Source organism: Lithobates pipiens, unplaced genomic scaffold (assembly GCF_037356315.1).
Source record: "Lithobates pipiens isolate NorthernLeopardFrog02 unplaced genomic scaffold, aLitPip1_a1.2 Scaffold_8, whole genome shotgun sequence".
Classification (NCBI taxonomy): Eukaryota; Metazoa; Chordata; class Amphibia; order Anura; family Ranidae; genus Lithobates; species Lithobates pipiens.
This window is the reverse complement of record NW_027507903.1, coordinates 499,306,298-499,319,516: the sequence shown is the minus strand read 5'-3', so window position 1 is coordinate 499,319,516 and position 13,219 is coordinate 499,306,298. Positions and strand designations below refer to the sequence as shown.

The following is a 13,219-nucleotide window of genomic DNA, read 5'->3' as shown; positions in this document are numbered from 1 at the left end:
AACCAGTCAATATACGCTTATTGGGATTTTTTTTTGCAAAAATATGTAGCAGAATACATATTGACCTAAATTGATGAAAAAATTCGATTTTCTACATTTTTTATTGGATATGTTTTATAGCATTTCAAAAATGTTGGCAGAGGTGATCAATACCACCAAAAGAAAGCTCTATTTCTGGGGAAAAAGGAACCGAAATTTTATTTGGGTACTGCGTCACACGTCTGTTCATGCCTGGTCATGAAGGGGGGGTGGGGGTAAATCTTCTGGAGGTCCAGTGGTTAAGCAGTGTATTTAAATGATTTTGTGCATGGATTTCAGCTTTAAATATTCAGTACACACCAGCAGATGGCAGCCACTGTACCCAATCTATTGGTAGAATTGCTAAGGGTCTGGGGTTCCTTAAAACATGAGTAATGCCATGTACACACGACTGGAATTTCCAGCAGACTAGGTCCCAACTGACTTTTCAGCGGAGTTCTGACGGACTTCCGAACGAACGGACTTGGCCACACACGAACGGACTAAGTTCGTTCGAAAGTCCGTTTTGACCGTGATGACGTAAGACGGGACTAAAAAAGGAAGTTCAATAGCCAGTAGCCAATAGCTTCCCTTGTGTCGTATTTGGTCCGTTGGACCAGCATACAGACTAACAGTTTTCCCGATAGGAATTAAGTCTGTCAGACAGATTTGAAACATGTTCTATTTCTAAGTCCGTCTGATTTTTATAACGAAAAACGATCGGATTAGCCGACACATGATCGGATTGTCCGATGGACTGATCCCGTCGGACATAGTTTGCCGGAAAGTCCGGTCGTGTGTACAAGGCACAAGCCTTCACTTGAAAGCTGGCACTGTGTTGGCGTTATGCCACCTTCCTTGATGAGTGATTGTGAAATAAAACAGTATGAGTATATTTAAGATACTGATATATTGAGCATTTTATTCCCAGCTCTATTCATATATATATTGGCAGCACAGTGACCCCTACAGGCTACAAAGTAAAACTTGTAACATTGACAAAATATAATGTACAGTAAATGTTGTATCAGTAATTGGGGATTTAGGGCCCAGGGGTAGTATATTGCAGTGCTAGAACAGTAATAAAGCCACATTACAGTACTAACGCATTGATTTTTATGTCCTGCACAGGCTCTTGATGTGTTTCATGTGCTGCACTGCTCTTCTCTCTATGTGGCTCTCCAATACTTCATCCACCGCCATGGTGATGCCAATAGCGGACGCAGTTCTGCAGCAGCTGACAAGCGCTGAAGATGAACATGAGGGGACAGTGGCCAATGGCTCGTCTGCAGCTGAAAATGGACAACAAAAAAGTAGGTCTCTTCTACTTTCACAGCAAGTGATGGCTTTTTTTCCTTTGTGCAGGCCCTTGAACTATCCTTCAAATGTAAATGTTCACGTTTTCCCATGTTATTTTTGTAGACACAGCTGCATCTATGGACTGCAGCATTATCAGTTACAGGCCTCAGCTGGCATAGGCACAGCATTCTGTAGACGTAGCTGCATCTGCAGTTCGCTTATCGCAACAAGAACGTCTGAAACCTTGTTTTTTGGTTGCGATGGGAACAAGAGCCTCTATGTGTATAGGGAAACAAAGTTGTTAAAGTGGCCCTGTCAGGTTACAAAAAAAATCTTGCTGAAAGTTTCCTGCAAGAGAAGGGCTCCTATACTTCCATAGTGTCCTAAATCCCCTCCTTTTTAACACTGCAGCTTCTGCCAGAGTCTTCTGCAATTGACAATTCTGAGAATCCCCGATTCCTTTATCCCCTGTCGTGTGTAGTGGATTCATCCAACCCCTATATCACTACTGTGCTCTGTAGTGATGTAGGGGTTGGAGCAGTGCGGGGACATGGTTGTTTATAGCCCAAGGCAAAAAAGGCCAAAGTGTTTCCCCACCTCATGAGCTGTACACAACCTTAGTAGCATATGTTAGTATGTCCTGCTCTTTGTGTGCCCCCTTCTTGCTGAAGCATCCACAGCCGCTGCCTCTACTGTCCACTCCTTGGCCAGGCACTGGGTCAAAGGCTGGAACCACAGCATGCAGCAGAGGACACAAGGGTCCAACACTCTTGGAAGTGTCAAATGCAGAAGAGCCTTGCAGAAGCTGCTGAGCTAGAACAGAGAGAAGGTGGAAAACACAAGCCATTGCAGAGGTCAATAAAATAGCAGGGACATTTTAGCTGTAGTGAAGACTGCATTGCTCTAACACACAATATTAAGTTATCAGATATGTAATAATTAATATGTTTAGCAGTAATTACAAGTATTATCATTAAGATTTTTCGTTAAGCTTTATCTGATGTGCAAACTTTCTTGAACTTTCTTCTTTTTCATTCATTGTAGGTGGAAAGCAGAACCAGCCTTCTATTGAACTTATATTCATCAATGAAGAGTAAGCATACAGTATTTATTTGTATATGAGTGTTTAAAATGTATCCAGCCACTGTGAATGAGAGACAGAGGGGGTTATTTACTAAAGGCAAATCCACTTTGCACTACAAGTGCACTTGGAAGTGCAGTCTCTGTAGATCTGAGGGGTGGATCTGAAATGAGGGGAAGCGCTGATGATTTTATCATCCAATCATGTGCAAGCTAAAATACCTGTTTTTTTATTTTCCTTGCATGTTCCCCTCGGTTTTACAGTGACTGCACTTCTAAGTGCACTTGTAGTACAAAGTGGACTTTCCTTTCGTAAATAACCCCCAGCGTCTCTTTTGATAAAACATTTTTTTTCTTCTAGGGCAACAGCCAAGGACCTGAGTAAACTCATCCAGAGCAAGGTAAAAGCATCTGTACCCTAGATAGAAATATTGCTAATGTTTTAGAGACAGATGGAATTTAAAAATTGAGAGTAGTTAATCTCAAGAGGTAAGAGTTATTTTAACTTCTCCTTTTAACGGTTTGACTTTTATCGGCAGAATCTCAATGGGGTCCATATGATTGCCAATCCAATGACCTTTGTTAAGCCTGCCACTAATGGACAGTCCATCCCACAGGTAAATCTTGTTCCTATAATGTTTGATAATTATCGGTGGCTCAACTGCTTCACCATATTATGCAGGAAAGCATGCTGGGACTTATTCTTTGTCAACATTTGGAGAGCTTCATGCTTTCCTATCTTTCAGCTGCTGCAGTTGGTCACTATAAGGTAGGGGTTGAGGTCAATATGGGGTTAAACTATATCTTAAAGGACATACGTTCAACTTGTCTTTTAGTTGATTCTCTATTTCACCTGAGTGCAGGCTGCTATATTAAATTCTTACCTTCCTCTGTGTACCAGTGATCTTCATTGTGCAGCCCTGCCTGACAATGACGCAACCTTTCCAGTGAAAAAAGTGGCCCCACTCATTCCCGTAGGTGAGCCGTATTCCACTGGAAGGCAAGAGTACACATCATACACAACAATGAATTGGGTTGCAGTGTGCTTCATATGTTTGGTACTTTGGTTAAAATATTTTTTACATCAGTGAAAATCCAAGAAAAAAAAAATTGCCCTACAAGAGGAAAGTGATATCTTCTCTGTCTGTGCCTGGTGAGGAAAGGTACTCACACCTAGACAGATCTATTCTAAACAATAATGTATCCCCTTCTACAGACCCAAATCTTGGTTCTTCCATCCTCTGAGACCAAAGATCCAAAGGCACAAGGAAAATACAGATCCAAACATGACCACATGATCTGCAAGTGTTTGTCTCTCGGTGTATCCTACGCTGCCACCATTGGGGGTCTGACTACGATTATTGGAACTTCCACCAGTCTAATCTTCCTGGAGCACTTCAAGGTGTAGGTATCTCAGTGCCAGCAATGCCACCCAGATTTTATTGCTGAATATTAAAAATCCAGATGTTTTTTAAAGTGTAATGATGACATGCAGAATGCAAAGTATCCAGTCAAACTTTATTACTTTTTTTAATTCCTATATTTATTTAATCAAATCTACACAATCATGACCAGTACAACATTTGGATAAAACAAAGGTAATACTATACCTTATTCAAATACGTGAAATATTGAAAATCTGTAAAGGTATCTCTATATTTAGCCCATCAAGCCTAAAAACTACTTTATCTTTTCAAAGACCTACTACATCCAAAGCCCACCCAAAAACTCCACATTTAAAAATAAGATTTGATAAATGTCATTACTTATTTGAAGTACCATTCCCTCAGCCCACCATGTAAACAATTATTTTAATGTAATCAGTATTAATAATGTTATTAAATTGCCATCCCACAACTGTCATTTAGAACGATATAATTATATATCTCTCTATAAATCTGCAATATTGTTTAAAATACTTTATTTCTGATGTCTGATTGGCTGGTATGGGATTCTGCACTTTGTATGTTGCTCTTTGTTTTATTAAAGAAGACCTGGCACTATGACCACAGAAATAACTTTGAATGAAATTTCAACTTTTCCCCTCTCTCTATCCCAAACTTTAAAAAAAAAAAATTGTCTGGAATTTAGCTTTAATATGGTTCCTGGTCCTCTTCTTGGCACTGAACTTCCAGCATGGCGGTTGTTAAAAGCTTTGGGTCTTTTTGGTCTGAGCTGCATTTAAGGAGGTCTACCAGGAACCTGCACCTCCTCCCCTTGAATCCCCTGAGAAAAGCCAATGCATTGTTTACACTAAATGTAAGGCGATCCCTGAAAGGAGAAGAGAATCCTGTCATTCATCCATCTCTCCACCATTCAGAGATCATATTACATTCCAATGCACAGGCTTTTCTTAAAGAGTGAGAGGGGAGGAGGGGGCAGGTCAAAGGACTCTCCTAAATGCAGTTCAGCCTGAAGACCTAAAGCAAATTACCCTTTGTTGTGCCGAAAGTTCAGTGCCAGAAGGAGGACCAAGCACCCTGCAGAGAAGATTTCTACACACAGCAGCAGCCTGCACAATGCGGGACATACTTCATTACAGGTAAGTGATATGACTGCGTCTATAGGGGGGAAAATACATTTTTGACTAAGCCTTACCATTAAAACAACGTGAGTGATATAGTTTACCATTGGAGAATATTTTATTATTTTATTTTTCTAACTTTGTTTTCCTTTTTCACATATTATTAATAAATCTGCAGTCGCTACCCGGATGCCGAGGTGGTCAATTTCGGAACATGGTTTGTGTTCAGTTTGCCCATTACCATCACTGTGCTTCTGCTGACCTGGGTGTGGTTGCATTGGTTGTTCCTGGGATGCAAGTGAGTACATTAAACAAAATAACATGACAAATAGGGGGCGTACTGAGTAAGGAAGCTTTTCTTTAAAGGCAAACTTTTAGTAACTTCAGGAGTCTCTATGAATACATTCCTGACATGATAGACAGCAACAGAATCATTTTTCAGAAAAGCTCCACTTTTTATCATAACAAGCATTCCCTCAGTCTCCTCTCCCCCAGTTATCATACTGTCAAATTGTCACTGTAACATAATGCAGGATCAGGCGAATGATCAGACTAAGAGTAGTTTTAATTTGATGTGAAATAAAATAAATAAGAGTAGGGAAAACAATGCAAAAAGGGTTGAAAAATCTATGCACACAGTACATAACAGTGGAAAAAAATAAGTTATGTAGCAAAACAGGAGCCACTAGGAGCAATGCCCAAATGACCACTAGGTGGTAGCATAGCACAAAAACCCAATAAAGACAGGTTACCAAGGGGTGAGAGTAATATAATAAATCAAGTCAAAAATTTCAAACAGCTACATGTGCTTCCCTTATGACAATGTCCCTCTCACAATATGGTAGGTTGGGTGTGGCAATCCTGGTGAGCAGCTTGAGGAATCCCAGGATCAACTCCACAGGCAAGTGGCAGAAGGAGTCTCTGATCTGGACACACAAGCAAGCGGCTGTGAGCAGAGGTCCACCCCACTTCAGGTTTAGCACTCTGGAAACATTTGCTACAGTGCTCTATTCAATTATTAGGTTTTCTCAGTCAGCTGTATGCTCCAGCCTGGCTGCCCACACTCTGAGATTAACATAAGGATCTGGCGAACAATTCAAAGGCCAGTCACTTCTGTCTCTTCAAGCATGTTCTCTCTGAGCACCTAACAATGGGAGAAAGAGAGCAACTTTTACCTCCTGGGTGTGTCCAGGAGTCCAGGGGCTTTTAGGAGCTCAGAGATTTGTTAGAGCCCAAAGTATTGTAGGAAAAGGAGTTCAAGGAGCCCACACCAGTATCTGAGCATGCCTCATAAAGTGGCAATCCAAGGCCGCAGCAGGAGCTAATCTATGTCAGACATTTGTGAACACAGCCAAGAACTGTACAGATACCATGATTTACATTATGGTGTCATCTCTGAGCTGACATCTTGGTCCAGGAAATAGATGGTGACACTGGATGATGCCTGAAAAAATATGACTCTGTCCTTCTGGACAGAAAAGCAGATAAAGGATCTCTCTGATAGGTAACACGTACCTGGATATTTTCCTTGCCTGATGCTTTAGCTCTGCCCCTACCCAATCACAGGCTAGCTATACTATAAATTAAACACCCACCACAAGGCAATATACTCCTAAATATACTCAAAGCAAAGCAGTGGCTGGTCTTTGAATGCGTTTATGCTTAAGGGCCAGGAAAGTATAATTATCAGGGACCAGAGTGCTGACCTGCAGATCAGTTCTGATCTCTAAATTCCACCCACGATTAAGCAATCTGTCTGGTAGAGTGGGCCCTGAGATTAGTTGGTGGATCATCTTTGTTTGCCATATAAGCCTTCCAGATTACCTTGACCAGCCATGGTGCCTATTTTTGACACCTCCAGGCCTAATGAACCAATTGTCCAACCTTCTTCAACATTTTGCCCACATCCAATGCATGTGGTGAATCAGATATTTCACTTTTGAAATGCTGGAAGGACAATGTCCTGACTCAAATGAAAAGATCTGAAGATCATTGGATGATGCTGAAGGAGAATTATGTTTGAAAAATGACAGAAATAAGGTGGTTTGTAATCTGATGCTTGTATATCTGAGTTCCTACTCTTGCACATGATCGCTGTAAGAAATATTTATTTCAGTGTTACCATCCTTATTGAGGAAGTCTGATCTTGAATAAATGTGAGGATGAGACATGTCTAGAGCTATTTATAAATCTCAAGGGGCAAAAAACAACCTTCTTGGAGGGTAAATTGTTGAACAGGCCTTTAAGAATAGGTTCAACAGATTATGAGACAGTCACTGTATCCCAGGGAGTGGGGGCAGGGCTGAGATTTGAACTCTAACTGTGCTAGAATTTTAACCCATATCAAGACCAACTTGCAGGAAATTCATAATATACAGTATGTCACAGCAGGGAACAGAGGTTCAAATCCTTTAGAACCTGCAAATTCTGTGAATTTTTTCCACACCCTAGTGTACGTGAGGTTTATAATAGGTGCCCTATTACATCTCAAACACTGAAGCTGAGCAGCCCCAGCAAGCCAGTCTTCCCCTCTCAGCCTCCAAGACACTAGATGTAATTTGTCTGGATTTCGATGAAGCACTTAGCCCTACTGCTTGAGGTTTGAAATCTAAGGAAGGAGAATAGGAGGTTCCATGGCCAGAGACTTCAAGAGAGTATACCACAGCCTCCAAGGCCAGAGGGGAATAATTATTGTTACCACACCTAGATGATTGCAGATCCTCTTGAGAAGCCTAAAGGTCACTGGGATTGTTGTAAATAGATAGGCTTACTGACCCAACAGGGGACAGCACATCCTCTGTTTCTACTGCTTGGAAAAGCACTCTCAACAGGAAGCGTCTGCAATTCATGTTAGTAGGTGTTGCCATCAGGTAGAGAACCTGATAACCCTATTTTCTGCAGATACTCTGAAAGGCTCTTAGGTGCAGAAGTCATTCCTTGCTGTCCAAGGCTTTGCACCATAAAGCATCCACCAGGAGGATCTGGGGGTGCTGGAATGTGAGAAGCGATGAGGTGAGACAAGTTCTGCTGTGCCTAAACCTGAATTGGATATCTCCATCACCAGTGAAAAACTCTACATTCCTCCTTCGCAGTAAATATTAGAAACCACACCACCACCTTGTTGTCTATTTGGAGCATAACTAAAGCGCCACAGATGTTTTGCCCAAACACCTTCAAGGCCTGAAAAGCCACTCTCAACTCGAAGATACTGAACACCCCATTGTAACTCACCACTGAGCTTGGACTAGGAGATCTTTGAGGTGAACACCCCAACCAAGTAAATACATTTCCAAGCTCATCACTATCGGTATGTTTGGACTGATGACAGATAAAAATAGGATTTTTAAAACAGCTTACCTGTAAAATCCTTTTCTTTAAAGTACATCACGGGATGCAGAGCCATAGTAGTTACTATGTGGGTTATAGGCCACCTTCAGGTGATAGACAGTGGCACACCCTAAGACAAGAAGTCCACTCCCTGTATAACCCCTCCCACTACTGGGAGTACCTCAGTTTTATAGCAAAGCAATACACGTGTATACCAAAAAGAAGGCAGGGACCTCTGTGTCCGTGATGTACAAAGAAAAGTATTTTACAGGTAAGCTGTTTTAAAAAACCTATTTTCTTATAGTACATTGTGGGACACAGAGCCATAGTAGTTACTATGTGGGATGTCCCATAGCAATGCCAACTGAAGGGAGGGAGACACAACAAAAGTAGGGCACTAAGAGACTAGAGGACTTATACTGCTGCCTGCAGTACACTGCGCCCAAAGGCGATATCCTCATGACCTTTTACATCTACTTGATAAAATCTGGTATGGACTGAAGACCAAGTTGAATCCTTGCAGATTTGAGCCATGGAGGCTTGGTGATGCACTGCCCAGAAAGTACTAACTGCCCTGGTGGAGTGTGCTTTAATATGAAAAGGTGGAATTTTCCTCTTTAAACCATAGGCTTGAACAATCACTTGACTAATCCATTTAGAAATAGTAGATTGTGATGCTGCCTGTCCTCTCTTAGGACCTTCTGGCAACACAAACAAAACATCTGTTTTACGAATCTGAGCAGTCACCTTCAAGTAGACCTTGACTGCTCTCACCACATCAAGAGAATGTAGTGACCTTTCTTCCGCAGAAAGAGGTTCTGGAAAAAATGAAGGTACAACAATATCCTGGTTTAAATGAAAACCTGACACTATCTTTGGTAGGAAATTGGGATGAGGATGTAATACAACCTTATCCTTATGAATAATCAAATATGGTTCTTTACAAGAAAGAGCAGCCAACTCTGATACTCTTCTTGCAGAAGATATGGCAACCAGAAAACCTAATTTGCTTGTCTTGGCTCAAAAGGCTGTTTTTCTGTAACACCGACAGGACTAAATTCAAGTCCCAAGGGTTTAGGGGGGACCTAACTGGAGGATTAATCCATGTTACCCCCTAAATAAAGCTACAAATCAGAGAGTGTGAAGCAAGTGGTTGTTGAAAAAATACAGATGGCCGACACCTGGCCTTTGATAGTACTGAAGGCCAGCTTAATTTCTAATCCCATCTGTAGAAATTCAAGGATCCTATCCTATGACATATTTCCTGGGGTGCCAACCCCTGGATTCACCCTAGGAGACATATGCCTTCCAGACTCAAAAAATGTGGCGCTAAAATCTGTGCACATTAAAATAAAAGCATATACATGCCATAACACCCAAGTGCATACAAATCAACAGTAAATGAAACGTTGCAACAAAGGCTGAATCAATGCTACAAATAGGTAGGAGGGGTAATTGCATCAATGTGTAACTACTCCCAAACTTGAATAAAGTGTCCCGTGAGTGCCAAATATTCAATGGGTGTCTATAGGAGTCTCTGTGTAGTCAAACGCTGACACTCGAACAGACTTGCCAGAAGTAATCTCAAAGTAGGCTTTACAGATGGTGTCACAGTAGAAAAAAATTAGGTACTCTTACCAAAACCATTGGACACATCCACCCTACAGCGGTGTGTCATACAAGCTTTCAGGGCTCAACCTCCTGCGCTAAGGTAAGACAAACTCCAAGACTGGAACCAGACGGTAATGATGATGACAACCCCCGTGTAGACCAACGGACATCCAGACTGGTGACTCACGGTACCATAGCTCTATGGAATTCAATGTATAAGGAAACGAGATACAGAAAAAAATGGAAAACTCAGATGGTGCAGGTCAAACTTAAAAGTTATTTATTCACATCAAAAACAGGATGTGACAATAAAACGAGATCTCAATAAATATATATATATATATATATATATATATATATATATATATTATGTAATGGACGCCGTGGCTGGGTCCTGGAAGGACACTATATTTCCCCTCTGTTTGGGTTGTGCTCTCTTTAAGGGAATACAATTGATTAACCCACCTGTTAAGGCAGTGTCTTTAAAAAGCAAGACAGGAAGTTGTAGATGGGTGTGGAGGAGTGTGAGCAGCTTGCTGCTGGTTGAAGAGTGGTTTGCCCTGTGGGAGACTGTAGTCCGTGTAAGGGACTGGGAAAGGCTGACAAACCTTGAGAGTCAGGAAGACTAAGGAAGTCGGTGAGTCCAGGGGGCTGGAAAGAGTTGACAAATCTGTTGGGAGCAAGCAGAGGAACTGTTGACAATTGAGAGCCAGGTGGCTTGGTATGTTCATTTGTGTGCTGAATGAATTTAAACCCCTGCGTGGGATTACTGGATGAACTAATATTTTGTTTTCTTATAATAAACGTGGGCTACCAGGCCCTTAACCATAAAACGCCTGCCTGATGTAGACTAAAACGTGCATCTACCAATTGTGCTTAATCACCCCAATATTACAAGTGGTGCTCGAATGCGGGCATGTAGACGGTGGAATCCGGGTCCTTGCTCCATGGTGAGTCGCATCAGGAACTACTGCTAGCTGTGTGTGGCAGCCAGGCGAACAGCATTGCGTATACGTTTATTTGATGGACTGTGTTGCATGCAGGTTGTGTACCTGTGAAGGAAGAATCAAACATCAGATTTTTATTTTTTTTGTCCTTTGCTGAGAACTGTTACAAGCTGCTGTGTGCATGTGATTGCAAGGATGAGGCAGTCAAAAAGCAAGTTCATGTTTAATCAAGTTAAAGAGGATGTGAGCTCAGCATGGCCTGAGAAGATGTCTCCACCTTGTAGGGCCAGTCAAAAGGGGCCAGTGATGTGTGAGACAGTGAATGAATGGTTCAAGCGGAATCGCAAAGAGTGGGGCGCAGTGCAAGGAGCTGAAATCTTGGCCTCTGACTATATGCAACCCATGATGCCTACAGAGGAGGTGGGAGACTTCCTTGTAAGATTTGAAAAAGTTGCTGTAAAGAGAAAATGGCCTAGGGACCGGTGGCCAAAACTGCTGCAAACCTTATTGCGGATAGAGTTCCGGTCGGTTTACCATTTGATGGATGGGGACCAGGATGACTATCGCAAGTTTAAAGAGGAAATCCTTCTTAGAGGAGAGTTCCATCGTATCATGGGCCGCCAGCAATGCTCCAGGAGAGAAGTGTCGCCGGAAGTCCTAGGAATTGGAAATCCAGAGAAACATAAGGTTTTCTGTCATGGCCGCTTAGGCAAAGGGGTCAGTCCCGAAAGGAGAGTACATCAGCTTGAATCCTGCATGAGTTATAGCCAACCAGCTTTGGAGCGCAAGTCTGCAGTTACCCCTAGCAACAAGGATCTTGTGTTACCTACAGGGGGCGTCAGTGGGTCCAGAAAGGCTGCAGTTTTGCTCCATGGCCACATGGGGGAGTCAGCCTGTGGAGACACCACACCAGTGAGACAACGCACTCAAGTGAAGGCTATGACACCAGCTGCAGGAACTGGTAAGACTGTTTCAGTTTATGATGCTGAATCCAGTGAAGTGGGAGTATGTCCATTGGGGAGATCAGCAGTACAAATGGACATAGACTTTCTGCATTGTGCTACCCAGAGCAGTGGGGAGGCGCAGCGTAAAGCCCAACTAGACGCAGGGCTAAAGACTGAAAAGGACATGGGGACTCTGCATATGCCTGCTATGATCCAGCAGATGGCTGGGAAAATTGAGCTAGGGGTGACCAAAACAGTGCTGGTACCATGTTCCCTAGTGACAGCTGCTGCAGGGTTGCCCAGGGAAACTTCCAAGGAGCTTGCAGTGTTGGAGCAGAGAGTTTCCCAGGTCAGCTATGGAGCTGCCCAAATAAGTGCCCCTTTACAGAGAGCAGGTGCTGTGAAGAGTCGCTCAGAGGTTATGGTGACTCATAAACAAACCACAAAAACAGCAGTTGTGTCTACATGTAATGAGAATGCTAATGACCGTACTAACAAAAGTGATACTATTGCTAAACGTGATGAGTGTAATGACATTGAAACATGTATTTCTTGTAATGTCATATCTGAGAGTGAGGTTGGTAATGTGTTCACTACCAGTGATGAGAGTAGGAGATCTCCCATGACAGGCAGAGGCACAGGATTGTCCATGGAAGTCTCATGGGGTCTCCATGTGTTGGAGTCAGAGGCTGTCCAGGATGGCTCTGGTGCTATGCTGGTGGAACAAGGGGGGACTAATTCACACAGTGAGAGCGTGTGGGCGCAGCCCCACAACCCTACGTGTAGCCCAGTGGGCAAGGGGTTAATTCAGCCTGCAAAAGCTGAGTGTACAAAGCTGGATGTGTCTGTAGTGCCACCAGAAAAAGGTGTTCAGAATGATGTGCTGCACCAAGCTTTAGGTGATGAAGCATCACCCCAATGCAACGTTGATAAAAGTGTGGTGTTACAAAATGATGTATATAGAAATGACGAATGTGCAGTTAAAGCTAATGAATCCCAGGGTTCTGTGTGGCTTTCTACAGCAGGTGATGCAACGCTGTGGAACACCCATGGTAGAACCACAATGGATTGGGACAGCTGGGCCAAACAATTGCTAGCCATGCTGGATAGGGCTAGCTTAAGTAACAAGGGTGTGGACACAACTGCTATGCCAGACAGGGGGATCGCAGAGCCGCAGGTGGTTGAGGGCGTCTTGGTCCCTGCAAAGGTTGCTGCCCTCCACTCTGAAGAAACAGTTCAGGGCACTGGCATCGCAGATGTGTTGTCCACAGCCCCACAGCTAAATGATATTGAGTATCAAAGTGATAGTGTGACTTGTAATGACCTGCAGAGGCTCACCAACACTGGTGCAGAAGGGATAAGTGTGAGACATGTGTCTGACAGCTCTCCAGGGGAGCAACAAGCTGTGATGATGAGTACCTCCAAGGAGGATGAGGTCTCTTCAAATGTCTCACCCTCTCAACCTGCAG

The 13,219-nt window shown here is 42.9% G+C and overlaps 1 protein-coding gene across 1 annotated transcript in view; it reads left to right on the top strand.

The window, feature by feature from the left end:
- SLC13A4 (solute carrier family 13 member 4) overlaps positions 1-13,219 on the top strand; it is a 107,004-nt gene that overhangs the window by 36,989 nt on the left and 56,796 nt on the right. Inside the window, exons 4-9 of the mRNA XM_077469207.1 lie at positions 1,150-1,331; positions 2,362-2,410; positions 2,759-2,798; positions 2,937-3,014; positions 3,614-3,801; positions 5,100-5,219. Coding sequence (XP_077325333.1) covers positions 1,150-1,331; positions 2,362-2,410; positions 2,759-2,798; positions 2,937-3,014; positions 3,614-3,801; positions 5,100-5,219 — 657 coding nt within the window. The remainder of the gene's footprint in view (positions 1-1,149; positions 1,332-2,361; positions 2,411-2,758; positions 2,799-2,936; positions 3,015-3,613; positions 3,802-5,099; positions 5,220-13,219) is intronic.